Here is a 27150-nt window from a genome sequence, read left to right as displayed (position 1 = left end):
ATAACGGTTTGGTCTTTTCCTCAAACTCTGCTTTTACACAGAATTCACAAATATTTTTCTTTCCCTGAATTAGATCTCAAATCATAAACCTCTCCATATCAAGCAACATTTCTGAAACTCAGCATCTTTTCCTCTGTTAAAATGAAGCTGCTCGTAGTCATCGGCCTGACGGGAGAACAAGTAAGGCACCAAGTACTTCATGTCCTCGTAACACTCGGCTGACACCTAGCAAGGGAAGTTCTGTAGCAGAACTTTTCTCCCACAAACCAGGCTGGAAAGTCCGCGGTATAACCCGCAACCCCTTCTCTCCCAAGGCTCAAACATGGCTCTCCAAAGATGTTGAAGTAGTGAAAGCGGATCTCAACGATCCCTCATCGCTGAGTTCGGCATTCTCCGGCGCCACTGCTATCTTCTCCTATACCAACTTCTACGAGCCTTTCTATAGCCCTGCAACGAAATCACTGCTCAAAGAAGGACAAACAATCAATGAGTACTGCTTTGAGAAGGAGTTGCAACAAGGGAAAAACATCGCTGATGCTGCAATTAAGGTTGAGGGCCTGGAGCGGTTCGTTATTTCAGCGGAGTGTGACTCGAGGAAGTGGAGCAGGGGCAAGTACACCTGGGTGTATCATTTTGAGAGCAAGGCGAAGATGGTGGATTATATCAATGAGCGTTATCCACAACTCGCAGGGAAGATGAATATCATATATATGGGTGGTTATATGTTGAACTGGAAGGAACATTTGCATTTCAGGAAGGTATGTTAGCCTACCAAGCCCTTCAGTTAGTAGAAAGTCGAGCAATGCTAATACCAAATGGTACTTATAGGCAGAAGATGGTACTATTCGCATGGCTATCGTTAAAGGGCCCTCGAATGCTTCCCGCCCTATGATCGATACCTCGCGAGACATTGGAACTCTTGTGAGCGCAGCAATCGAAGCCGCTCCAGGCAAGAAAATCCTCGGTGCCGGGGATAATACCTCCTTGGAAGATCAATTCAAGCTCTGGTGCAAGATCCACAAACTTCCCTATGGTGGTTTTGACGTGATGACTGTTGACCAATTCGATAAAATATTGCCTATTCCTGGACTAGGGCGGGAGATTGGAGAGATGATGTTGTTTGGGGATGAATTTGGATGGGGAGGTGGTGAGGATGTTGTTCTTCCGCAAGATGTCAGTTTGTTTCTACCCTCTCGGCGCGAAAGGACCATTTACTAACTAGGGCCTTTTAGCTCGGAGTTCCTTGTCCGCTGACAAGCTGGGAAGAATATATCAAGTTGGAAGATTGGTCGACGGTAATTTCTCCTTTGATGTGAAGATGCACTTAATCCATCATCTGCCAACACGCTGTGCAGATCATCGAGCTTTTAGAATGAATAAAATGTCTACAGGCTTTAACTAAACTTGCTTGCACCTTGTGACTCCCCGAAATCCTACCTAGAAAAGAACCAAAACCCTAGTTTTGCTTAGAATTTAGAGAAGAAAAGGAAGTAATCCCTGAAAATGGTGTTATAAACCTCTAACTAAAAGTCAAGGAAGGACTGCTTGCCCTTTAGGTGTATTTGCGAGTCTTTAGAAGCTGGAAAGTTGAGTTGTCTCTGGCATAGCATCCAGGATCGCCCAGGCAGTTTGGTATTGTCGTTCGTTTTCGCAGGGTGCTTTTAGCTATCCATTCCACTCCATTGTACTTCCTAGGCACCTGTCTCTATTTGTTACAGAAATTAGTTATTTTATTTTATTTACGACCCCTAGTAAAAGAGACTTGGCGGTGTCCGTTGCTAATGTTGCTAGTTTCCCTTCGAACACCATTATCCGGTTTTCCAAAGAAGTGGCCTTCGTGCCCAAAAATATTCCTAAGTGATTCTGAAATTTTTGGGGTTCCTCGGCTTCAATGCGCTAAAAGGAGGTGAGTTGGTATTGATAGTAGAGCATTGCTGCTCGGCTTCGGAGAAAGCAATTTAACCATCTTACATGATATCTAAAAACACCCAAACTGCCTCGAAAGTAACCCATGTCCCACTCAACTTGACGGGGTATATATTCCACTCCTATCCAGATGTCTCCATGCAAAACGCAAACCCAACTCCTTGCTATCGCGGTTGAAAAATCATGACTGCTTCCCATACAGCACCACATTCCACACCCTGGGTATTAGATTTGCAATTAACCCGAAGGCGGCAAGCACTACGAATATATTTCCAACCTCCCACCAGTGGGTGAGCTTAACTTCCGTATCAATGTAGCCATCATGGGTTGCGCCTTTCGTTGCGGCTGTGTCGGCTAGGAGTCGGCCTGTGGTTAAGTAATGCTCTATCAAGGCATCCTTTTCATACCATCGTTCTCTCAACCACAAATCAAATTCTTCTGGCGTATTGAGTGGTATGTCGTTGAGGACGAATCGTCTCCAGTGCATATTTACGGATGGCGGGGGTCGCCCTTGCAGATACATGGACCGCAGAGTAAAAAAGTCCTGGCCGAATTTCGCTCTCCTGGTCTTGTTAGCTAGGTTCGAAGAGAAGCTGTGAAAACTTACCCTACGCCCCCATATACTAATGTACAGTCGTACACGTAGTCAACCGTCCCCTTCAACTCATTTAGACAGAAGTAGGACCCAGTACTTCGGGGTAGAAGTGTATGTTCCATATCCTTGACCCCAATCTTCTCGGCCCATTGCGCGCTTTTCGCCCTGCCATTATCGCTCGCATTTGTTCCTTCGGGGAAAAGCAAAAGCCACATAGGGTCAAGCCCCGATGTTCCTGACAGCGGTCCGGAATGTACCTCTTTCAGTTTTCTCAGCCTATAAGCAAGCCTTGGTTGATCCGTGGTCATCTTTCGCGTCATGAAAATAAAGCCATAGAACCTCATGCCCCAGCCAATTATTGGAACGTGCTTGAGCGACTCCTTTAATATGATGTAGATGTGGCCGTGCATTCGGGGCTGGTTCGTGTAGGCTATCCACCACATGTAAAGCCAGTCGGTGTATAACTAAAAGGATCAGCAGAATTCAAGCCCACTGCTACGCTCTACAAACCTGATGATTCGCTATCAGAACGATCCGATCTGGGAAATCACATTCAACCCTCCCATCTGCCGTTTTATGCAACTGCCCGGCCATCGAAGAATCGCCACTTATCCGCACCAGAGTCGGCGACCACCATTGTGTTACTGTCGTAACAGTAATACCGAAAGATTGTTTCGTCAGTGCCATGTAAGCATAATAGAGGTCTTTATTAATCCAGTACAGCGGTACGCCGAGGAACTGTGTGGCACATATTCTACACAGGTTAGCCAGTTCGACGACAGGACCAAGTTACAGGGACGTACGAGCAGGATGCAGCGAGAAAATATGTGGCAAATGCTACAAGTCGCAGAATCTGGACAAATCCTCCATGTTTGATATCTCCTCCTGGGTGTTCCTGTTCCTGCTCCTGCTTCTGTGCGTATTTGTCCGGCGTTCCGACACTGATATCAGTTGCAGCTGCCGGCTTCCTTTGTCTGAGCGTCTCTGTCGCCATGATTATTGCCTCATCCCCAAGCAGTAGGGCGATGGTCCAGTTTTCTAAGATGCTGAAGAGCGGTCTGTCCTGCTTGTCGCAGCCTTGCAATGTAAGGTAGAGGTTGCCTGAGCTGCTTTGGATCTGTCCTGATCAACCTGGTAGGTACAGGCAGCGTATCATTTGCGTCAGCGAGGGGTCTTGTGGCTCAGCTCCGTGCGTGGTGACTCGAGAATGTCGTTCAAGCTGGCCAAGGCACTGTATCAAAGGGCAGCTGATACTCCAGCATCCATGCCCGCTGTTAATAATGCTCCAGGTAGTTCCGCAAGGTTACTTTGCACACGAGTAATGTCGCAACCTGGACGGCTCCAAGGAGAATAAGAATAAGAATACCTCGCAGCGAGCTGCTAAGCAAGGCTATACAATCCGGCACTTGTGGCATCTAAGCTTAAACGAGATTTTCCTTATCGATAAAGCTCTCCCTAACTCCGTCTTGCCCGGCGTCAGTACAAAAGCATTGCTAGCTTCATCAGTCCTTGGCGGCATAGCCAACCTATCTCCTAAGCTTGATTAACAACACACAACATCACTTTTTCCCGGTATTGGCGATGACTACAGAACCTTTCTCGTATTTCCTGAGTATTAGACGCCATTTATGATGATCTACCGCGAGGGCCCTTCTTCTGCGACGTCGAATTTGCTGGTTAGCCTACAATACCAACATCAGAGCGCCTCGGCCACCACATACCCTTTATCGTGACAACACCAACACCAACGCGAAGACTGACACAAAGCTACATGCGATGATATTAAGGTGCCTGCCATGGAGAATTGGGAGTTGTATACGAGGACGAGGCTTTAGTAGCACAGCCGCGAGAAGTGACATATTGGATGTGGAATCCCTCCATGATAGAATCATTCCTCGATATCAAGGTAAGACTCCATTCTTGCAGGAAAACCGTCTCTAACAGCCTTATAGAAAGCAATACGAGCGATCTGCTCTCGCTACAATGGCCATCTCCGCCGCGAAATATCCTCCTAATCAAGAAAGATGGCGCACCGAAAGTCACAGAATCTCTCGTGGAGTATGCCAGGCATATCCATTCCAACTACAGCAATGTCTCCCTCATTTTCGAGCCTAAAGTCGCGGCACAGATGCACAAGCACTTTACATTCCCAATCTACACTCCCAGTACATCTCGCGCCCTTCCAAAAAAAGTGGACATGACCACTACGCTCGGTGGAGATGGCACAATTTTACACGCGTCATCCCTCTTCAGCACCACACTGCATGTGCCCCCTATTCTGTCTTTTAGCATGGGCACACTTGGCTTCCTTGGAGAGTGGAAGTTCGAAGAATATAAACGCGCTTTTAGAGAAGTTTACATGTCTGGGGCAGGAGCTGGTCCCCCGTTACTGCAGGATCAGAAACATCCCCATGTTCAGTCGGAGTTGTATGAGACGGGAGATGTAGTCACCGGATGGTCAAGCGTTAGGGGGAAATCAATGGGCGCAACCCGCAGCTCGAAAGTTCTTTTACGGAACAGATTAAAAGTCGGGGTTTATGATGCCGATGGGAGGCGTGTCATTGGAGATAACACGGCGGAAAGCGCTGACGTCGATGTCCGCGCTATGAATGAGGTTACCATTCATCGTGGAAAAGAAGCCCATATGGCCATCATTGACGTTTTTGTTGGTGGTCGCTTTTTGACGGAAGCTGTAGCCGACGGAATGATCATCTCTACGCCGACTGGGAGCACAGCATATAGCTTGAGCTCAGGAGGGAGCATCGTCCATCCATTGGTCAACAGCCTGTTATTGACCCCTATTTGTGCGAGGAGTCTGTCATTCAGACCGCTGGTATTGCCTGCAAACACGCCGATTACCCTAAGGTTGAGCCCGAAGAACCGAGGAAGGGAATTGGAAGTTAGCATCGACGGCAGAAGACGTAGTCATGGCGTCGGCGTTGGAATGGAGGTCCGCATCAACGGAGAAGATCTTGCGAAAGGCTCAGAGTGGGTTGGTGGTGTTCCTTGTGTCATGAGGGGAGCCTCATCCGGAAGGGAAGATGACGACGGTTGGGTTGGGGGTTTAAATGGATTGTTGAAGTTCAACTATCCATTTGGGGAGGAATGAGAGCACCGGAATCAACCTCTAGAACCGGATGAATGATCCTTGCCACGAAGTACATGAGCCTTCTCTCTGCCGATTGATTGTCGTGCATGCCTTCAATGCATATCTACTCTCGGCGTATGTCAACAGAAAACGTGAACTTTTTATGGAAGTGCTTCTGACCGGCCACTCGTCACAAAGGCGGCTGGTAGGGTAAACCTCCATACTCTTATAGTGCGTGCTAGAACAGAACTATTGCATATGGATACTAGGAAGCATGGGTGCATTGTGGTGTCGTTTTCACCGGGAGTGAGTCCCGCACAAGGCATCTCTTCACTGTCGGTCCTGCGGCCCTTGGATGCACTTGGGGCTTCGTGGGAAACGGAAGTGTGCCCCAAAAATGACTGCAAAACAACTACGAAGCACCCAAGGAGTCCTTGAAGGGTTGCTGCTGATTATTAGGTGGTTATGCTTGTGCTGCCAGTGCTGCTGCTGCGCCAGTGCTGTTGCAGTATCCTCTCTAGTCACTCAAAGTGGTTGGTGCCAAATTATACCGAGGGTATAATTTTTGACAATCGCAGAGTCTGGCCAGAAAGTTGCTGTACCGGCATGACTAACATGGGCGTGGCCGTTTGTAAAACTTTGCTGGTCGATTGAAGCCACTGGCAACCGTTAGTGCCTTGGTTAAAACAATAGACCGAGTTTACTACATATTACTACTCGTATTCACTACCTACCTAGCTAGATACTGTGGTGGGGCAGTTGTTTTTGCCTCCAAAATGTATTAGAGCCCATGGATAGGTGGAACCAGCTGGGCTTCAAAGCACCTGGCTCTTACTATCCTCTTTACACTCAAGCAAGCACGCATACAGTGACTCATCAAGAGACTCAAGGATGAGGGCGCAGGAGCCAGTCCTTTTGCCTTCGCAGATAAACACGAATAAAATGAATTTGCTCTATATGATTTGATTAATGGATCTTATGACTATTAGTCATCCTGAATACCGTCACCTGGGTGCGTCCTGAATATTCACTCTCAACAAGTCTGAACCATTGCTGCTACATGACGACTTGACGATACAGCGACATCGCGACTGGCTCTAAAATTACCTACGGCCAGTCCCCTATCCTGTGGGCTCCTGACAAGCGATGATGTTGGTTGTTTTATACATGTTCCCTCCTAGTATTTCTAAGGGTACTTCCTACCCCTCGACAGTAGGTAGATAATAGAGCATTATATATCCTTCAACTTTCTACTAGCATATAGTCAAGCTAGTCTCAAAGGGAGCCACAGCAATATGGAACAATCTCAGTTCTTCACGGAAGGAAGGGTCAGGTATAAAACAGTTCATATCTCTTCAAGCCGAAATCTGTTTATCGTACCACCGAAGCAAAGTCTCAATTTCGCCAACACGTATTTGTCTACCCGTAAATATCAATCGTCATATAATTTACCGTTGGTTTTCATTCCCCTTTTATTGCCGCTAGGCTCCCCTCCTTGTAGAGTTTTGTTGCACATCGCACGTTTGCTAAATGACTCAACTTGCCAACTCTCCTCCTAGAGTTTTGTTGCATGTCGCACCCGAGAGAGTTGGGAAATTGAGACATTTAGCAAACGTGCGATGTGCAACAAAACTTTATTAGTAGACGGCTTAACTCGCTCTTATGGGAAGATTTAAGATGTCAAATAAAAGTGCGACTTAGACAAAAGTGCGACATGCAACAAAACTTTATAGGGGAGGGCGGTCGAGCTCATATCACATCGGTGAATTGAATATACCTCGACCAATCCTTAAAACGGCACAAGACCTAACAACCGCGTCCTTTTAAAAGCCATCACCTATCGGATAAGAGCTGAGCTCTAACAAACATTCCCAAAAGCAACCTTTGCTCTTTACTTCAGACGCACAAAAATAGCTACTCGAATCAGGTGCTGCAACTTCGACTAGATACGTTAATCGCTATTGTCAGGTATCAACAAGTTGTTTTAATGCGGATTGCAACTGTAAACCTCAGCTTTTCTTTAGACTCCAAAAGGCCCGGCCTTCGAAAGATGTCGAATTCTATGCCATGGTTCCAGCGCCCCTACCAACCATTTAATCCCCCCGCTATATTTCAACTTCGAGTTCCGAATGAAGCATCCAGCAACTCGACATCACAACTAATACCGATATGTCAGTCACGGCTAGCATCTCAACTTACGCAAGTCAATACGCCGCAAAGCAGCTCGCTATATCCGCCTCAATTCCATCCCCAAACATCATATTACTCACCAGGCACTATCCCACATGTCACAACTATTCATCCGGTGTATCCAACACTACTCCGTATCCTAGAGGGCACAAAGAACCAGGTGAAATTTGAATACACCCACAGTCGGTGGTCAGAGGTGACGTGCTACTCATACGCCCCAATCGAAAGTCTAGCTAGATGTGAGCGAGGATATAATAACGTCTCTGGATATGATGAAGGTGGGCTGCCGCCTGGATGGGAGTAAGTATATATATCTCTAGCTACATATATCCCGAGACCATGATTGAGACTTGAACCTTTTGGTCATGACACTTTTAGGAAAGAGGGAACTCTAAAGAAGCAGTTACTAACCTCTCACGAGTTCCAGAAAGCCCAGTATTCCCCACCCTGATATCGTTCCAGCATTCAGATCCGGCCCACCATCACCTCCGCTTGCTCTTTTTTCCCCACAGCAGCAGCCACCATCTACTACAGAAGATGCCATCCACAAACCGAAAAGAAAGCCATTAACACAACAAATGGCAAAGCGAAAGCCAGTTCCTAATAGCGTAACAAGCATAAAGTGCATACCATCGCCGAAAATGCCATCGACAACCACGGGGTATAAAGCCTTTGATTCTCGCGACTTTGCCTTACAAAAAGTTGAGAACCGGTCCGATGCAAAGCCACGGCCCAGTAAAAGTTATGGTATTGCGGATGCCCCTTCCGGTACCCCTTCCCCTGCTTCTTTTAAGGCTAGGAGCTTGAAGAAGGTCTTGAACTGGGTCAGTAATGTGGGCCCACGCAAGATAATGGGCGAGCATAAAAGGGGGGTAGTGGGAGGGAAATGAGGACGGGAAGAACTCTTTAGGGAGTTGAATTATATTGAACCTTGCATTGCCTTTGGATACTGCCTATCAATCTCTCTATCGGCCGATAAATATTATAAGTTAGATCCTAGAATAATATGTTGCGAGAATGATTTACACACCGTGATTCATAGTGCAACATTTTAGACCCTCTCGATTGTCCTTGCGATACGAATTTTACAACATATAAACGACTGTCAAATTTTCGGATGAGCAATAATCCTTTGCTAACTTCTCCAATGCAGCCCATAGCTAAATACTCTCTAATTCTTCTTAGTCTATATACGTATGCTCCGGTGTTATTTAGTTGCTTTAGCCGGATCAGGATCCACCAGAGAAAGAAACAACAGCCCATTTCCCACTCCACGCCCACTTTCTTGCACCACTATCCCCACCGCCGCCTTCCATCGCCCTCAATTTCTCATCCTCACCGGCCTTGAGCCCTACGACTACATCCGCTTTGCAAGTCCGCAATGCAAGAACATTGACGCCGGATCCAGGACCCATCGGGCCAATGGCTTGAGTGAATGGGGTTGTCGGGTCCCACATTGCCTGTATGTGTGTCAGCTATATCACATACTCCAGGAGTAAATGACAATTAATCGTCGACATACATCAGCGGTCAATTTTCGATAATTCAAATCCCCCTTGAAAATAACAAGCTCGCTCTCCTTCAAATCTTCGTACAGAGTAGGATCTGAGGTCGGTAATCGCCAATAGCTACCACCTTCTGTCCAGAATCGATTCGGGCGCAGTATTAGCTGGCCTTCAGCATGGAACTTACTCCAATCTTGAAACAAGAAGAAGAGCTCATCAACCTCCTTTTGCGACAGAGGAGCTGGAGTTTTGCCGGCATTCTTATCGTCGTCTGATGATGTAGTATAGAATGGTTGTGGGTTGGCTAATGCATTCAAGAGGGCAGCGAAGTCTCCGGGGACAACATCTGATACGAACCAAGGGATTGATTTCGGATGGAGGACAACACTCGTGGCGAGTCCAGCGGAGAGCAGGAACCCAGCGAGGATAAGGTCGACATAGAGTTCGAATCCAGCATTGTCGAGCACAATATCAACTCTTCTCTCTTTCTTCCCTTCTTTCTTAGCTTTTTTTAGAAGCTCATACGCGGCGCCTAAATCATTAATGATTATGTTCTTTTCTGACGCTTTTCGTGCTTCCGAGCCTTGTAACTTTTGGATATCCTCGTATGTCAAGGTAGTAAGGAGCGAGAGATCAGTAGCATTTCCCCAAAGGCAGATCTCGCACATCTCCATGAACAGCATCTTTTCCGCTTCTTCAATATCCTGTTCTGGCTTTTCTGCCTTGTGAGACATCTGTGTGATAAGTTCATGATATCGGCTGGCGAGTTCGAGGACGGCAGGACGGGATGACTTGAAGGTGGACATTTTCTGTCGGGAAAATACGTCGTAGTATTTCCAATGTTTAGAGAGGGAGAACGATGTTGCCATTCGTCTTACTTGCGTGGATTAGCGAGTCCAAGAAAGCAAGTGGGTAGACGTACCGGTAAAGATAACATTCGGAGTAGAGCCAAGGGAGGTTGAACCACGAAGGCGTACTCAACTGAGTTAATTCCTGATTGTAGCCGGGGATATCTCGGCCGCCATCATCTGGAAGAGGTCTGAATATGTTCAGTCGAGATCTCAAGTAGTTCAGAAGACTTACGAAAGTTTCCTATCGTGCTGTAACTCGTATTTGAGCGTAGCTAGTTGCTCGATGATTTTCTTTCCTTCTGCTCGCTTTTCCTCGCCTTCTGCCTCCGAGACCGCTCTGTGTACATCATCGATTGCCCCAGTCTACAAGTATCTCAATCAGTCTCAATTCGCAGTAGCGGATAAGGGCCCTTACGAGGATAACAGGCCAGCGATCTCTTGCCGAGACGTATGCGAACGAGGTTTTGTCTCCAGTGGAGTATTGTGCTGTGGAGTAGATGTTAGAACCGTGAATTGGTAATGCTTGAAAACATACAACTTACGGGTCCGTGTATCGTTCTCCATGGTGCAGTGCTTCTATTGCTCCAAATTTGTTATTTGATCTAGAAAATGAGTCGAAGGACGTGTTGTACGCTGTCAATCTGGTCCTATCCAGGTCTGGCTTGGTGGGGTGGTGGGGTATTTTCAATCACGTGGAGTGGGAATCTCCCGCATTTTCTATTTATAACTTTACTTCCGTCCTAATTTTCTCCAATTCAACCATTTAGATACAAATTGAACGAGATATAGATATCAACAGTGGACTTACTTATATACAGTACATATAATGGACAAAAGTTCGTTGAATTTCAGATTGTTTTAGTACCAAGCCAACGGACCGTACCGAGAGACTTAGCTAGGAACTCGGAAGTCCATACACTCTGCAACCTAACAATCAGATCTGTGCCACAAGTTCAGCATGCATTCAGTTTCACTTAAAACGAAAACGCATCTCTATTTCTTGCATAGCTAATATTAATTCGGGTCTTAAAAATAAGGATGGACAGGACGGTGGCGTTTCAAATATGGTGTTCAGGTCGCATCTTACATCAGCCCGGGTATTAAACAAGTACCTCTACTAAAGTGGCAAGAGTCTCAAGTAGGACAATTTTTTTCTAGTTTTTTCTAAGCATAATAGAATAGAATAGAATAGCTCCTAAAATATTACAGTTCATCGCATCAAATTAATCTTGCGATTGTGTCTGCTTGGTGCCGAGTATATGTCACTAGACCAGATCAAAAAGCTTCCGGCTCCAAAACCTGTAATATCGCCCAAAAACGCCGAGCAACATCATAATACCCTATTATAAACAGGAAGTTCCTCGAGTTGGATGGTTCCATCCTATAGAGTGCTTTTAGATCATCGTGAGGGAATATTTATGATGTCAAACCTATCACCTATCTCCATTCATTTCAGCCTTGTGAGGTCGAGTTTCGCCGACGTAGTCCTATTGMTGGAGTAGCTAAATTTTATCGTTGAGTTACGGGAGCTCTGCCGGAGGTCCAGTTGTCTGTCCGGCATCCATCTCGTTATACTTCGGTTTCTCATCATACTGTGGTGCATAAGTTGGACGTTGTCCCTGTGTAGGAGCGATATGTGAGCGTTGCTCGGACCAATGTGGAGGGCAATGCGGTGCCGTAGGAGCGTAGTCCGCAGGATTATACTGATGTGGAGGAAAGGTCCCTGAGACCGGCGGTGATAGGGGTGGGGACACAGGGGGAGTGCCATATTGCTTGGGAGCAAGATGTTGATGTACCATTGGCGGCGGCGACATAGGCGGCGATAAAGGAGCAGGAGGGGAATTCGGAGGAGAAAACGACTGATTCGTGGTATATGTCAACCTTCGGTTTTTCTCTGCGGCCTCTTGCAACTGCGCCTTGACTAGCAGCCTCGCTACCAGTGTCGCAAGACAATCTTTCAACGTCTTCCGTACGAATCTTGTCATGAGGAAATTGCACTTCATTTCCACGTCTTCTCGAATATAAAGCCCTGATATAGGCGCGCCGATTCCGAGTTCGACGGGTTGTATGGGCTCATGCGGTTCGTTTCCTCCTAGTGTCCATTTCTCTTTGATATCTAAACCCATGGGCGCATACACATGTGTCTGTAACCCGTTCGAGAGATCGTGGAAGCATGCGTTAAAGGAGACCTTTCCTTTATAGCCGGGGAAATAGGAGATAGCATCGGTGATTTTGTACCAGGTGCAATGGTATTCTTCGGGTGACGCCTCGGCCGGTGGTGATATTTGATGGCGATCGGTGTGCGCAGGCTAAGAACTCTGTTAGTTGAATGAATGATCTTCACGATCACCTCGCAATGATCGAAAACACACTAAAAATTACATTTAAATCAATCATCTCGAGATGATCATGGAGGGTTGCCATTGCTGTTTCTCGCGATACCCCTGCTGGGAGGGGAGTGATAGTCGTGAAAGTTGTGCGCTTCGACATCTTGACAGTTCGATATGAAGTATCTGGGGGTGCAGTACAATCGAAGTAGATCTGGCCGCGATGGCGGGGACGTTGAGCCTGGAGCTGGGTAGGAGCTTGTCTGCTCGACGTCAGGAATAATGAGGTAGGGTGAGAGTGAGATTACGGGGCAGAAAACTCCAGCTGAGTCTGTACTAATACGAAGTGCTGTGGAAGCTGACTCTGCACTCTCGCAGCTTGTCCGCAATAAATGGCAAGGAATGATGCGACCCGGGCGATGCGGTCCCGGTAGTCATCATCAGCGAAATGATTAATCATGCAGCTGAAAGAGAGTCTCGCAGAATTCTTGACATGGAGCCGTGGCAGGCCGCAGATAGACAGCGACGGCGTTGGCACCAGAAGCGGTGCCAATGGGGGGAGCTGCCACGGCGACGCTGACGCGGTGGTTGATGCTGATTTAGAACAAGAGGCGTCCTCGGAAGGATTGGCAGCAGCCAGCCATCTTCACAGGCGAGAATCCTCAACTCCCTGACAACTTTCCCTCTCTCGACTTCGTACTAAGTACATAAACACGGGTTGTATCCCACTACTTCGTATTCAATAGCCCTTTAAACTCGGTTATGCGCCCTACCTCTCAGTGCTTTTGCACTTACACAAGTTATCTGCAAATGAATATCAAAGGCGGCATCGTGGCGGCGGAGAGTAACAGTAAAGGCAATAATAGTAGCCGGCAGACAGGCAGTATTGTACGCGTAGTATTTGAAGTACATAACCTAGATAAACAACGTCCTCGCAGAGCACTGCGGCAGAGCCTTGTTATAGGTACCTAGGCAGGTAGGTACCGATATACAAGCTGGTAGGCAATTCTAATGCGCATGTGTAGACTCACCGCCAACTCGCGATATCCCACACTACCGAGGTAGGCGAAGCTGGGGAAAAAAGCTCAACGCCGGCTATAAACAAATGCTGGAAAAGGAGGCAAAAAGTTATTCTATATTATTTATATTACATACTCTCGAAGCAAAAGAGTTCGACCCGGTGTCGAATGCCTACATCTCTTGCCGGTTTGTTGTTTTGTTGTTCTTGTCGTTTTTTTGTCGTTCTTGTCCCTATCTATCCTCTCCAGAAGACAATTTGACCTGAACCACTTAGCCAAGTGGCCGCCTTTTCTCTTCCTTAAAACAAAAACTGCTTATTTTGACTTATATAGAGGGTCAGCGCAGACAAGGATTCAGTCATGTGACCAGCCTTATAAGTCAGTTTATCATGTCTATCTAAACACAATAACAGATACTTGTATATTCTCTCTCCGTCTACTGCCATAGCCTGTCTAATCATATCTTCCCGTGCATATACTTTATAAAGTTGATTTTAAGTCTTGAAACTCCTGCCAGTAAGCCCTCAAGAACAGCCAAATCCCGAGTTACAGCTTTGCAAAAGGTTGGCTAGCGGCACTACTCGACATCCTATTACTATTGCTTGAAACAAATGAGATCTTGCTCTTATTCCCATTGGAATTGCCGACTGGCTTAAAAAGAGCAGCGACCTTTTTATCTAACGTTCAAGATATATACGATTAGTTCCGCGCATGTACAATCGCTTTCGTGCCCACTGATTGCTGCAGCAGACTCACATTAGAGGCTCACCGATGGCCACCACATCAAAGTATTCGAACACCTAATGTGTCCTTTCACCACAGCCCGCATGCATAATGCAGTTAACTTAGTTACAACATGCCGTGCGGTTGCCGATTATTGTCTCAGCTTCAATATCTTCAGCACTAGATTCAACTCCATAATTCTTCGTCTTTATATCTCCCACAAATATAAAGGCAGGTCATTACCTTTATCTGGTGATTTATTGCCTTCGACATGTTCCTTCGGCTTCTTTCAGTGGTCAGACGAGGATAAGCTTCTCAGTAGGGTGTGAAACGGTGGGGTTTGTACAGGAAACAACCGCCTCCGCCATCCGTTGCACCCGTGAGTAGTACAGCTTAGCTAGTACGGAAGGTCATATACCCCTGGTCTTAAGAAGATGGCACGTCTTCAATCGAATCTAGGATAGCCTCAAGGAGAAAAGTTAAGAAGAGCGGGTACGGATACTAGGAAACTTCTGAAACTGATGCGAAATATATATAAAGATGGTAGCCAGTTAACAGAGTTGCTATTATTATTGCAGCAAGCTTGACAGCGAAGCTGCCTCGGTCATCTCTAAAAAGCCACTCGCAAGATACGGGTAAAGACATGGATTTCCTCCACCCTCACTTTCCATCTAGCATTCCAAATAAAATCATATTCCATGATATTTGGCTCACAAAATCGCAGCAAATCAACCGGCCATGTCCATAGGCTCCTTCAGGAGTATTATATGCTCTGGCTTTCTCCAACTTAAACAATATATTATCCAAATTAAATTGAAATCATAGAAGTCGGTTGATAATAGCTTCGTCAAGGCATATAAAAAGGCCAAAGTTACATCGAAAGACACGAAGAATAATAAAAGCAAGCTCGAGATAGCTATGGAACAATTCATCTCGTGCGAAACATCAGCATGATTAGATACTGCTTAATAGCAAATCTTAGGTCGGCGAATTCAATCCAGATGACAGCTTCGAGTAACCTTTCCTCAGTTTGTTCTCACCGAGCCAGTTTATTTGAGTCGTAGTCAGCAACAGAATGCTCACGACGTTTTGAAATTCTAGCGCGAATTGCTGCATGTTCTTTCTATACTTCTTCCAGTTTTCGCACCCAGGAAGAGGCTTTGGTTCCACATCTTTCGCCATGGTGACTAGGTGAGTGATTGGTATTTGATGTGGATAGGTGGATGAGTGAGTTGGAAAAATTTTCAAGTCGGAGAATGGAAGGCTGCAAAGGCGAGGACCCTCTAGATAAATTGTCAGTTCCAGCCAACGATGAAATTCACTCCAGGTTCACATTCTGGGTGTTTAAGGATACTGTGCATGATCTCAACGAACACAGATATCAATTAAAGAAGTAGTTGTAGCATTTTAGAGGGATAGCAGAAAATCTAATTTATAAAAAGATATCGAAAAAGGAGAAATTAAGTAACAGATGGTTCTCTGTTTATCTTGAGACTAACATCTAGATATTATAACCTTAGATACGAGAGCGGGATTTCTTATATTTAAATACACTAAATGATCAACTGAGATACCTACCCCTTTCCCTCCTCCTGGTAGCGTTACTATCTCTATAGCCCCTAGATTAATTCACAAAAAAGCATTTATGGTTGTAATCATTGTATTATATAATGCAAAACACAATATAGTCCAACAGCTAACTTGACTTTACACTTACCTATAGTATAGCTCGAGGTATAGAGCGACGTGTTTAATGTTTCCACTGGGGTGGGTAACAGATAACAAGTTCTACGAAGCAGCTAAGGATCTGTATTTGTGGTAATGTTCTGAAAACCACTTGGAGAATATCATTATTCATGTTATACCAGTCATCGAGGTAGTCAGGTGCCAACTGATGTTATATGTCTCTCGATGTCAACGACAATTTTACTGAAATTCTGATAGTACTATGTCTTTAGATTGGTTTTATTATATGACGCTTTAATACACATATCCGATGCTAGCTGAATAGACTCAATTGGGCGTTTCCAGAATATCTAGACAGTATAGGACAAATCTAGCATCGCCGGTTGTAAGGCGTTATTAGTGCATACACCTAAAGTCTATATCATTTCAAAGCAGTAGAGATAAATACGTGTTGGTATGTAATACGCAGATTCGAGAAGTGAGCAGATATAAAAAGGAACATGCAAATGTTGGAGGCGCGCATAGTGTAGAAACATAGGCAGCTATAAGATGGTACCTACTTATTCTACTATTGTGGCCTGGCTTCGCTCGAGCCACTTCGCTGTCTATTTGCCATCGTCCTCGAATCTTCGTGTCAAGGGTTAACCTCCGATTATACCACGCATATTGGGCTGGCTGTGTAGAGTTGCCCATTGGCATCTGTTAATTGTCTTCGATGCCAGAGTTTCCAGTAAATGTTTTCCCATTAACGATCAGTGAGCCCAGGCCCTTTCGAGGGGAACGCGAGCGAGGTAGATAGATATATTGGAAAGGATTACAACTGCCCGCCATGTCCTCAACTAGTGCCTTTATATCATGATTCTAGTCAGTATGGAGTATATGGAAACTATTCCATATTTTCCAGCGTCACTACCCACCCAATGGTCCAATACGAATTATCACGTGACATGTCCAAGCTAGGAGGTCCAGAACCAAGTGCATCTCAAATGCGAAATGCAACAGAGACAGGTTCTGCTTCCTACTACGCCCTTGCTTGCAAGGGGTTATGCTTCACCAGCCTACCACATACGTGGAAACGAAATAATTAGGAATGGAAGGATTTGAAACACGGGATAAGCGGGTGATGGAACTGTTAGGACTTCCTTTAGTGGACATTCTTCGTCCACCCTGAAGACTATCATACTTCGCTAGACCTTATCACTGTACGTCAGAATATTCCCCAATACACTAGCTATGAGATAGATGTAGAGTGGGGATGGGGAGGTAGTAGTGGCATGTCTCGCATGCACGTTCTCCGCATCGCTCAAAACGGCTCTCAGCTTGGAATTGAAGAAACCCCAGCTTTGGAGCCACGGTTTCAGTATCTGCGAGGTATCAAGAGAAGATCGTCATGAAAGCACATGGGCAAGCTCGTAATGGCGTTTTACTACCCGGTGAAGGGGAAAAAACACCACAAAAGAAGTATGTAGAAGCTCAGCTATGCCTGCGTACTCTGCTCCTGGTAAGCTCTACGAACCGCACCATCAATCATGTTTCGGAAAAAGGAATGCAACTTTGATGCGGGATTATATTGCGTGAGTAAATTTTATTTGGGTGGGATATGTGAGCCGCTGAAAGACGAATGAAAATAGAAACGAAGCAAATTGTTTTGGCGCCCGTCTGGAGGGACACGATGTACCTGCAAATAGCCCGCCCACCTCGGCGGCACGCCAGAGTCAAAGTAGCTCAGATAGTACCCGTACACTGGCTTCAAGGTCACGACAGCTTGTTTGCAGAGCCGCCGGCCACGGCCGGTTCATCCTTTCCCGGTGGAGAATAAGTTTCTTGAGGGATACGGGAGTACAACGAGAGGTTTAAAATGCTTTGAAGACGGTGTCACGGGAGATCTGAGTGGCTGGCGGCGGGATGTCATGCGCTGGCCTTCGCGCTCTTCCTGGATTAAGGACTCAGAAGGGCGCTGGTCTCCGCCAATGAAGTAGTTGGCGAAGCATGTTTCATGTCGTGGTGCATCAGAATCTCCGAAGCGAAAGGCACCCCAGGCCAACCAGAACTTTATCGCCCAAAACAATACCTGACAATCCAAAAATAAGGATAGCTAAGTAGTTTTGGTCAGTCGAAGGATGCAGCGACACGCTCGGACAACCGCAGTTGCGTAGCTCTACTATAGCAAGTCTAATAGGAGTGAAGGCTTGTTTTCGCGAGCTGTGATGGTCATGATGCTGGCAGGTCTATTCTGGAATGAAAACCGACGGAATCGGGATCCACAGCCCAGGATTGCGAGCGCAGGCGGGTCGAAGTTGGATGCATGCCACACAGAAACGCAGGCCTTTTAGGAAAGCACGGGATGGATGGCTAAGACTGAGAGGATTACGCGACAGAGAGATTTAGCTGTACTCGTACGTAGTAGGGGGTAGTTCGGTGAGCTATGGTAGCTGGTGTAGAGTGGGTTATAGGTGTGGTTGTGGTTGTGGTTGTGATGTGGTTCGGGATTTTGAGTTTGAAGGGAGGTGTTCTATGCCTGAGGCCACGGCTAATATCACTTTGGTGGGAATAGTTCAATAATAATGACCTTTAAGTTGCAACTTGTGTCGGTGCCCACCTCCCATGATAATTCCGACCACACCGCCACCCTCGTCCCCGCGCTCGTTATGTTGTTGTTGATGCTGTACGTACAATGACCTACGTACTACGTACACTGGAGCACGAAATACTGGTGGCTGAACTGGAGTACCTCCGTAGTGGCGAGTATCGAGCTGCGCGTAAAGCTATGTGCCAAGTGGACGCATGCATGTCACTCACTCCTCTGGCAAGTGCTGGATAAAGTCTGTGTCGAAACAGGTGCGGGATGATCAAGCTTACTCCTCCTCCCTGGCTATTTGGGGCCTGGGACGGTAGGGCCGCGATTTTGTCCCCAAACTAGTGCCCTTTCGAAAGATTTCGTATATTGTTTTGGAAATATATGGGGAATTTCGGCACAGACTGTGAGGTGAAGCAGCCTAGAAGCGGGAATCCGAGTTTCAGGCTGCAGATCAAACAGGTACAAGAGTTTTCTCCATGGCTCTCCCATGTCTTCCGATCATGTTTCTTCCGCCCGCGACCTGCATCAATGCAGTGCAGTTGCCGTCTCTTTCGAGTTCTTGCTCCGTCGAACCTCCTCCTCTCTCTTCGAAGTGACGTTGGATTTGCCGGCAGTCTTTCAGACTCCTTCGTCTTTGTGTTGGGCAGCCTCGTCACCCAGGACCACCGGACCTCCTTTCTTGTGGTTTTGTTTTCTGCTGAGGTTCAACACGGCGTGGCAGTATGCAGCTATACGCAGATGCAGATGCAGATACAGGCTTGTGGTGGTGTACTCGCGGTGCGCCATCCGAGACCCATCCCCAGGTTCTTTGTCGTCAAATAATGTCAACAAGCAAGAATAACCAAGAACGCCCTGCGCGAGCTTATGCAGCCGCATTGCAGCGTGACCAATATGGATACGGATCCTTCAACACCAGCGTCACTTGAGGCTTGAGCTAGCCGTGCACATATTCCGTACGAACCACGGCCGGTGACCAGAGCGGTTGGCCCGAGTAGATTTGGGAAAAAGACAAGTCTTGCTGAGGGTTTCTTGTTCGCGGCCATGCATAAAATTATGCCGAGAGCGCAAAGATGTTGTTTTTCGCATGAACTGAGGATGATGATGAATACTTTGCCGCCATCTGGGAGGTACTCTAATTGGAGAGGATGAATGGCTGCTCTGGAAGAATAACTCTGCTCCACCTTCTCGTTGGTCCATCGCATATTCGCGATGCGTGACGACGGTGATAGCATGCCGTCGACAGGCCCCGGGAATCTGAGGCAAGCCGATCTCTCCCTCAGCAACGTTTCAAGTATACGCGACATCCACCCCCAGGCTCATGACGAGCGACACACCCCTAGCCTACAGGCCATGGCGCGCATCGTGAGACCAGGATCTATTTTGGCAGTTCAACTGAGAGAAATTGCACCGCTGGAGCCAACCGGATTCCTCAACTCTCTCGAGGAGGCTGTTGACAGCAGCTGACAAGCGGCCAACCACCGCTCTAGCCTCTCGGCGCATTAAGCTGGCTTGACTCTGGAGAGGCTCATAACAACGACCTTAACAAATGATCGACCTCGCCACTGGGGATTCGAGAAGCCGGCGGGGCATTATGCGATTGATACCCAGCTGGGGCCAGGCCCGTCTATTGGGTTATCGACAAGTTTTGGGGATCATATCTGGGCATTCGGAGTATAGAAGATTTTCTCGGGAGCACTCCATGCATGTATGTACTCCATAAGGCGATGGCGGGCTCCTCGAGCTGGCTTTGAAGAAAGCTGGATAGCGGGAATTTGTCGACAAAGAGCACCATATGCTATTACTTGCGGAGACTCACTAGCTAATGCGTCTTTCCTTCCCCCTTCGACCTCCCCCTCTCCCTCTTCCCGTTCGTCTCTCTCTCTGTTTACTCCATGCTCCCCCCACCGTTGCCGTGGTTAGATAGGGGTCAATCCAACCTATTCTCGCTCTGATCCGACCAAGACCCTTCGCCAATGCGCTTAACGCGGACATTTAATTTCGCTGATGCCCTGAACTCGGGCCAAATGCGACTGAGCGCGGGTACAACGCTACTGTAGTAACGGTACACGGCCTTCAAGCATTCTCAAAGTAGGCACCTGGCTCGTTGGCATGTCCATGTACCTCTCTCTCTTGGAGCATCTGAGAGCACTTTCCACCGGGGAACGAAGGCATTGATCGCATACTACGTACGAAGTACGTACTTTCGTAGAGGTTGGAAGCCATAGCCCACGGGCAAGTACGAAGTCGAGAGCACGGAGTCCGCTGCTTTTCCATGGTCATCTGACGGTCGAGATATGATACGGTGCCGACTCTGTGGACCTCTTGGACGGTTGGACCACGATGGCGGACAACGAATTGCGTACTCTCCAGACTCCAGCGCTCCTCCGTAGGCGAGATTCGATGGCGACGAGCCAAAAATACTTTCACTAATGATTGGGTTGAACCAACACACCACCACAATGGCCGCACCCGCCACAAGTGTGGCCGCCATGCACCGGCCGGGGCGATAATAATAATAATATGGAGCTGCTTTTGGCAGAGACGATGCGATTCTATTCTGTCGCCTGGGCGGCGAGATCATCGATCTTCGTTCTCCACAGACGGTGGACCTGAAGCCTGGAGGAACCAGCGGCCCACCGCTCTCCACTCTCCCCCCCCCCGACTCGACGCGGATATCAATCCATCCAATGGTCGACTATCATATCATATCATTGCAATTCATACCGTACGGAGTACATGCCTGAGTTGACGACGCGCGCCGCACTTGGAAGTCCTCCCGTCCAGCGCTGCCCCAAGAAGAAGCACAGGGCCACCAGCACATCCCCGATCGCATTTCGGGCCTCGAGCGCCGACGTTGGCCTGGTTCCTGTGGCGGCGGCGCCTTGGCAGCACGTTAAGCTCTGGTTTCGTGTTTGAGAAATCGAGCAGTGAGAGGTTGGGCGCCTGTGTGTTTCGGCTTCTGTGCGCTCGCCGCTCGCTGGTTTGCGTGATGACAACAATCCCCCCTCCGACAAGAAAGACACTGCCATCGGTCTGCGGGGTGTGGAGAGAAGCCCAGATGCTGATCTGCCGGGCTGTTATTACGATACAACGATACATGCTTCTATCCCATAGACATCATTTATTTGGCAGCTCTCAACTTTGCAGAACGGCCTCCAGTCTCGCAGAAGGTTCGCAGGCAGCGCTGTCCCCCTATCGCCGACTCTACTACACAGTACTTCGTACGTACGGAGTACACTGCCCGCCACTGTACGACGTACGAAGGAGGGCTCTCAGACTCGCAGACTCCCAGAACCCAAGACCGCAGAGGCGCGAGCGGGTGCGCACGCTTCTCTTTTCTCTCTCTCCTGTGCGGTGCGGTCAGCAGCGCTGCTGAGAGCTGTTAAAGCTGCCGTTCTGAAGCTCCCCCTCTGTCGCTCTTGATCTTCCCCTTGTCTCCCTGCGGTGCCAGGTCTGCCGCCGCTCCATCGTTGGCATTATTATTATTATTCTTATTATTATTCTCTCTCCACCACCACCACCCTCCCAGGCCTCCCTCTCTCCCTCTCCCTCCCTTGAATCCGCTCTTCCACTCGGCGCGCTCTCCCTGCGATCATCCATAGGCGAACGTCGAACGTCGAGCGGCCCCTGGGCCATTACCCCTAAAGCGTCTAGTTCTTTCCTCGAATAGCACCCCAACCCGCGGTCCATACGAGAACTGGGAAGACGAAGGGAGTCAAGGGACACACACAACTACTACTGGCATACGTGAACTCTCGCCCATCGCCCATCTCCCATCTCCCATACTCCGTATCCTCGACCCTCCGGGGCCTTCGCGCCCCCCCTGGTCCCCCCAATCTGCCACCCTGGAACCCGCTGGCTCTTCCCTGCTGATCCGGCCCATCTCAGCGTCCACCGACCGCTTCCTCGCTCCCTTCGCACATCCCAGACAGTTCACAGTCTACAGTCTGTCTCTTATACACATCTCCCCCGTCGTCGCCCCGAGCCCCCATCCCTCATAATCTCCCTTGTTCCACTTTCCAAAACGCTTCTCACACTTCCATCTTTCACGCTCTCTTTCTTGTCGCAGGCCCGTACCTCGAAAGCTTCACCTTCGTCCCCCCCTCCCCCCCCGTCCTAGAAGCTCTTCTCCCCCAGCCCCGCGGGCTTCACGATCCCTCGGCCCAGTTCAGTTCAGCCTGTGTGCCTCTCTTCGGCCCTTCGGACGCCTATTGCACAACTTTTGAACCCGTTGATCGCCCTTCGAGTTTGGGTGCTTCCTTTTTCTAATAATTTTCCACCGCGAGAGACGGTTTCTTCCTTCGAGTCGAGTTCTTGCTGGTCTCGAAACTCCTCAACGACAACCGTTCCATCTGTTGCATTTCCGATCGGAGCAGGCTCCTCAAAACAAACAAGAGACAGTGTGCATCCTTACGATACATCACCACACTCGCTTCAGTCTCCCCTTTGCATCATCGACACCCAAAGCCACTACTGCTTCATCGTCGTCGCTGATACCATCCTCTCAACCACCTCCGGCGTCGACACCATCCTCCGTAGCCTTTCGACACCCTACCCTTTCAGCCTTACCACGCTGGCCTTGTTTCAATATAATATTAACGTGATCGGAACCTGGAGAGTTGTTTGGGGTCGCCGTTTCGACTCAATTGAATGGCGCATATGATGTATTCGCAGCACCATGCGGCAATGGCACCACCTCAGAAACCGGAAACGTTTATGCTGAGCAGCGAGGCCCAGCAAAGCCTACCGCAAGATGCTCAAGTAGCTCTGCAACAGGTCGATAATCGTACGTTCGTCGTTGGGTATCGCTCCACTCAATAGCTAACCTCGTCGCAGTAAAATACTTTTTAATATCAGCTCCCGTTGACTGGACCCCTGATCAGTATATCCGTCGATTCCTTCTTCCCACCGGCGAATATGTTTCTTGCGTTTTATGGTGTGTAGGCCAGTTTTGATAGAACCTTCAGGTGCGCATGAGGCTAACAGACTGCCAGGAACAACCTCTTTCACATCTCCGGCACCGACATTGTGCGATGCCTCTCCTTCCGATTCCAGGCGTTTGGGCGACCAGTGAAGAACTCGAAGAAGTTTGAGGAAGGTATCTTTTCGGATCTGCGAAACCTGAAGTCTGGGACCGATGCTTCATTGGAGGAGCCGAAGAGTGCCTTTTTGGATTTCCTGTACAAGAACAACTGCATTCGAACACAAAAGAAGCAGAAGGTCTTCTACTGGTATAGCGTTCCCCATGACCGGCTGTTCCTCGATGCTCTCGAGAGAGACCTCAAGCGAGAGAAGATGGGTCAGGAGGCCACGACTGTCGCCGTCAACGAACCCGCCTTGTCATTCGAATTTGACTCGTCGCAGTCACTGTTCGAGCAACTCACCAAGGCCCAACAAGCCAACTCGTCTTCTTTCTCCGCGCAACAACCGTCATTTTCCCAATCCCAATCTCAATCCACCTCGCCTGTCATGAGAGCAATCGATTCGATGCCCCCACCACAGATGATCCCCCAGACGATGGGAGCAATGCCAGAAGAAATGAACAATATCGCTGCCTACGGACAAATGGCGATGCCTCAAAACATGGCGCAGCAAGTAGTGAAGAGAGAAGCTGATTTTGGTCGGGTTCAGTACAATCAAAATGGCGTTCCAATTTCGCAAACACACCAACGGCACTCTTCCATGCCTGCTTACGGTCTTGAGTACTCACCCGCCCCATCGTTTGTCTCGTCGCACTATGAAGACTACAGCAATCGCGGTATCTCGTTCGAGCCTATTACGCCGCCACAACAGGCTCTTGGCATTGGTGCCGAACCTGCATACATTGCCAATGAAGAAACTGGCCTTTATTCCGCAATTCCCGACCACATGGCTGGCGTTAACGGCCTCAATGGGATGATGCAGCTCCCGCCTTCCAACTTGTCTGGCCCCCAGTTTTCTCACGCCACTCGAGGATATGGCGCCAATAACGTCTACTCGGTAATTGAAGGGTCGCCAACCTACAAGCAAAGACGGAGGCGGTCGTCGATTCCTCCTGGAGTTGCTGCAATCGTTGCTGCTGCTGCCGCTGGGCACAACGCCCATACAGCTCACCGACCTTCCGACCTCAGACGCTCGGTTTCTACTTCAGTAGGACCGGTTGCCGAGGGTGATGAGTCTGGAAACAACTCTCCTCCAGAGTTAACATACAGCAACCAGGTGCAACAAATGGCACAACATCACAAGGAACTTTTGGATCTGTCGCGCCACGGGACTCCTCTTTCTACAGTCGAGGACAGTCCCGCCATGAACCCACTGGCGCTCCAAAACAATGATTTCAACCAATTGTCGAATGAAGAGCTGTCTGGTGATGGGTCCATTCATGACTCCCCGCAAAGACACAATATGCAAGGAGCAAACGGTGCTGTAAGAAGAGCGAGGAGCGCAACTATGATGGAGCTTGGCCCTTACCCGCAAAAATCCCACTCCTGCCCTATTCCCACCTGTGGTCGTCTGTTCAAGCGTCTAGAACATCTCAAGAGGTATGATAATTTTTCCCTTGCCTGCTCAGACTAGCCGCTGACATGTATCCCTCCAGACATGTGCGAACGCATACTCAAGAGAGACCTTACATCTGCCCCCATTGCAACAAGGCATTCTCCCGCTCAGACAACCTGGCACAGTATGTCATCTGTATATTATATATGTGTAAACGCCTACTGACACTCCTTGTTTTAGACATCGTCGAACACATGATCGCGGTGAAGGTTCAGATGGCCCTTATGGCAGTTACAGCGGAGAAGAGGAGGAATACGAAGGGGAGGACAACCTCGCCCCTCTAGAAGAACCTTCGCCAAACTCCGAGAATGGCTACCTTCCTACCACAATGTCTCAGAGTTACCATGGCCTACCATCCATGGCAATGAACATGCCGGGTTCCGGCATGGCAACTCCAAGTCAGCTCATCAATGCTCAACATTTGATGCAATAGCCGACCTAGACTTGCACTCGTAGTCTTGGGGAGTTCTTTACTTCGTTTCTGCTTCTACTCCTGGGCTCTGGGCAATGAGCCATTGGTTTCTTGTTTATATGATTTTATTGCATAGCCTCGCCGGTTTTTCCGCCTGTCACCTCGGGTTCTTCTGGATCTAGAGCTTATTCCCTATGTCCTGTTCTGTGGGGGTGTGGATTGCGACGATTACGATTATGAGGTGGATTTTCTAGGGTTTCTTGGGCTTGGAGGGTTAATCCCGTTTTTGGGATTGCCAGATAGGGAGGTGAGAACTTTTTTGCGCGCGTCTTTCTTTGTGGGAGGTGGAAACTTGCGATTTTGAAGCTATTTTTACAGCACGTCCGAGAGATATATGCGGGTGGTTGTAGTTATCAATTTACCAGCGTGCTCCTCGCTCTCGGGACGAGTCGAGCACCTGGATTGAGAGAGGAAAGATGAAATTCCTATTGTACAAATAAAAAGGTGGAGTGTTGATGAGAGGTGCGCTGCGTGGGAGGGATGAAGATGACGGAACATTTAGCACACATTTTACTAGTATTATAGACTGCATTATACCCATTCTCTTTTGCACATGAAGTACGCTGTGTCTGCTCCGCCATCTGGACCTTCCCGATTCGAGCAAAGGATTTCCTCGGACCCGAAGTCGGGAGTCCGGAGGACTACATGAATTTAATAAAATGAGGAAGTACAAGCACTGCAGTGCTGGGATTCCGTAGGGACGAAAGAAGAGGGGCGAGTGCCTTTTTGTTGCAGATCGCTGCCAACTCACCCGGCACTTCGGTCCCCATCCCAGCTTGTTGCACAGAAGATCATCCCACCATCTACATCCCGGCAATTTTTGTAGCTAAGCTGTGGATCCCTGGGACCATTTTTGTTTGGATTTCTGCTTCATTTTGTACCCCGTCTTATGCTCTTTGAACCTTTTGGGAATTAGAGGAGGGATGTCTGGTTTTTTGTTGCATGTCGCCCCGGGTGGGCGGCTAATGGTTCCGGTTTTGCTAGTAGAACGGATGTGTTTTAGATGCTTGTAGGGTGGACGTGGCGAAAATGTTTGATATTGGTAGGTGCTGTGTTTTGTTTCGATCACCTTGTTTATTGGGTTAGTTGGTTGCTTGATGGAGGACATGGGGTGCAGGAGAGGGAGTTAATAGGAGCGTTGAGTCCTGTTTGAGGGCATCGGTGAGTTATGAGTGCAGAGATACATGCCTTGTAAGGCATGCTTATATATTTTGAGGTTGGCCAACGAATCCAGACCTAGTCTAATCATGGTGACATCTATCATAAGGACCCTCCCGTGCCTCTGCCGAAAGGGAAATATGCCAGGGAGGGGGGGGGGGAGACTTCGTTGATAACTACCTACCTAAATAGTACGATAAGTGCTTGTTGCCCAGGAATACAAATCCAACAGTATAGAATTTGAAAGGAGAAATCACATTGTGCAAGGCGACTTTGTGTTTGGAATAGTGCCTTAATACTGTCCGAGTTACTATAGACTCTCCCCATCGCTTATTGCCCTGTTGCCTATTAAGCGGTAACAGTCTCACCGCAGTCACAGTTCTGCCCCCCCTCGCCTACGAGTATGACCCTTATATATCAAGACAAGCGGTTTTCCCTTAACGAAAAGATCTCCCTCTCCCGTGGCCTACTTGTAGACACGAGTGATAGTTCTTC

At 48.2% G+C, this 27150-nt stretch overlaps 7 protein-coding genes across 7 annotated transcripts; 4 read left to right on the top strand and 3 right to left on the bottom strand.

The window, feature by feature from the left end:
• Positions 1-141: 141 nt before the first annotated feature.
• On the top strand, positions 142-1316 carry BP5553_03682 (NAD(P)-binding Rossmann-fold containing protein; the record flags this gene model as incomplete). Its single annotated transcript, XM_032012305.1, has 4 exons — positions 142-180; positions 234-758; positions 829-1173; positions 1233-1316. The coding sequence occupies 4 exons, from the start codon at positions 142-144 to the stop codon at positions 1314-1316; spliced, it is 993 nt and encodes a 330-aa protein (XP_031871998.1).
• Positions 1317-2107: 791 nt separating this feature from the next.
• On the bottom strand, positions 2108-3515 carry BP5553_03681 (Acyltransferase; the record flags this gene model as incomplete). Its single annotated transcript, XM_032012304.1, has 4 exons — positions 2108-2489; positions 2534-2985; positions 3032-3275; positions 3325-3515. 4 exons carry the CDS (start codon positions 3513-3515, stop codon positions 2108-2110), a joined length of 1269 nt encoding a protein of 422 aa, XP_031871997.1.
• Positions 3516-4400: 885 nt separating this feature from the next.
• Positions 4401-5630, top strand: BP5553_03680 (NADH kinase-like protein POS5; the record flags this gene model as incomplete). Its single annotated transcript, XM_032012303.1, has 1 exon — positions 4401-5630. The coding sequence occupies one exon, from the start codon at positions 4401-4403 to the stop codon at positions 5628-5630; it is 1230 nt and encodes a 409-aa protein (XP_031871996.1).
• Positions 5631-7659: 2029 nt separating this feature from the next.
• On the top strand, positions 7660-8689 carry BP5553_03679 (uncharacterized protein; the record flags this gene model as incomplete). The annotated part of the gene is made up of 2 exons (XM_032012302.1): positions 7660-8099; positions 8227-8689. The coding sequence occupies 2 exons, from the start codon at positions 7660-7662 to the stop codon at positions 8687-8689; spliced, it is 903 nt and encodes a 300-aa protein (XP_031871995.1).
• A 339-nt stretch (positions 8690-9028) lies between these two features.
• On the bottom strand, positions 9029-10719 carry BP5553_03678 (putative venom protein 2; the record flags this gene model as incomplete). Its single annotated transcript, XM_032012301.1, has 6 exons — positions 9029-9259; positions 9322-10177; positions 10227-10343; positions 10388-10518; positions 10571-10641; positions 10698-10719. 6 exons carry the CDS (start codon positions 10717-10719, stop codon positions 9029-9031), a joined length of 1428 nt encoding a protein of 475 aa, XP_031871994.1.
• Positions 10720-11675: 956 nt separating this feature from the next.
• On the bottom strand, positions 11676-12645 carry BP5553_03677 (Uncharacterized protein; the record flags this gene model as incomplete). Its single annotated transcript, XM_032012300.1, has 2 exons — positions 11676-12464; positions 12538-12645. The coding sequence occupies 2 exons, from the start codon at positions 12643-12645 to the stop codon at positions 11676-11678; spliced, it is 897 nt and encodes a 298-aa protein (XP_031871993.1).
• A 10529-nt stretch (positions 12646-23174) lies between these two features.
• BP5553_03676 (C2H2 and C2HC zinc finger) lies at positions 23175-25458 on the top strand (the record flags this gene model as incomplete). Its single annotated transcript, XM_032012299.1, has 5 exons — positions 23175-23274; positions 23325-23424; positions 23483-25009; positions 25066-25149; positions 25206-25458. The coding sequence occupies 5 exons, from the start codon at positions 23175-23177 to the stop codon at positions 25456-25458; spliced, it is 2064 nt and encodes a 687-aa protein (XP_031871992.1).
• Between the last annotated feature and the right edge of the window lie 1692 nt (positions 25459-27150).

The sequence above is a fragment of the Venustampulla echinocandica genome (assembly GCF_003357145.1).
Source record: "Venustampulla echinocandica strain BP 5553 chromosome Unknown scaffold_1, whole genome shotgun sequence".
In the NCBI taxonomy this organism is placed as follows: domain Eukaryota; kingdom Fungi; phylum Ascomycota; class Leotiomycetes; order Helotiales; family Pleuroascaceae; genus Venustampulla; species Venustampulla echinocandica.
The sequence above is the reverse complement of the archived record's forward strand: the minus strand, read 5'-3'. Positions and strand labels throughout refer to the sequence as shown.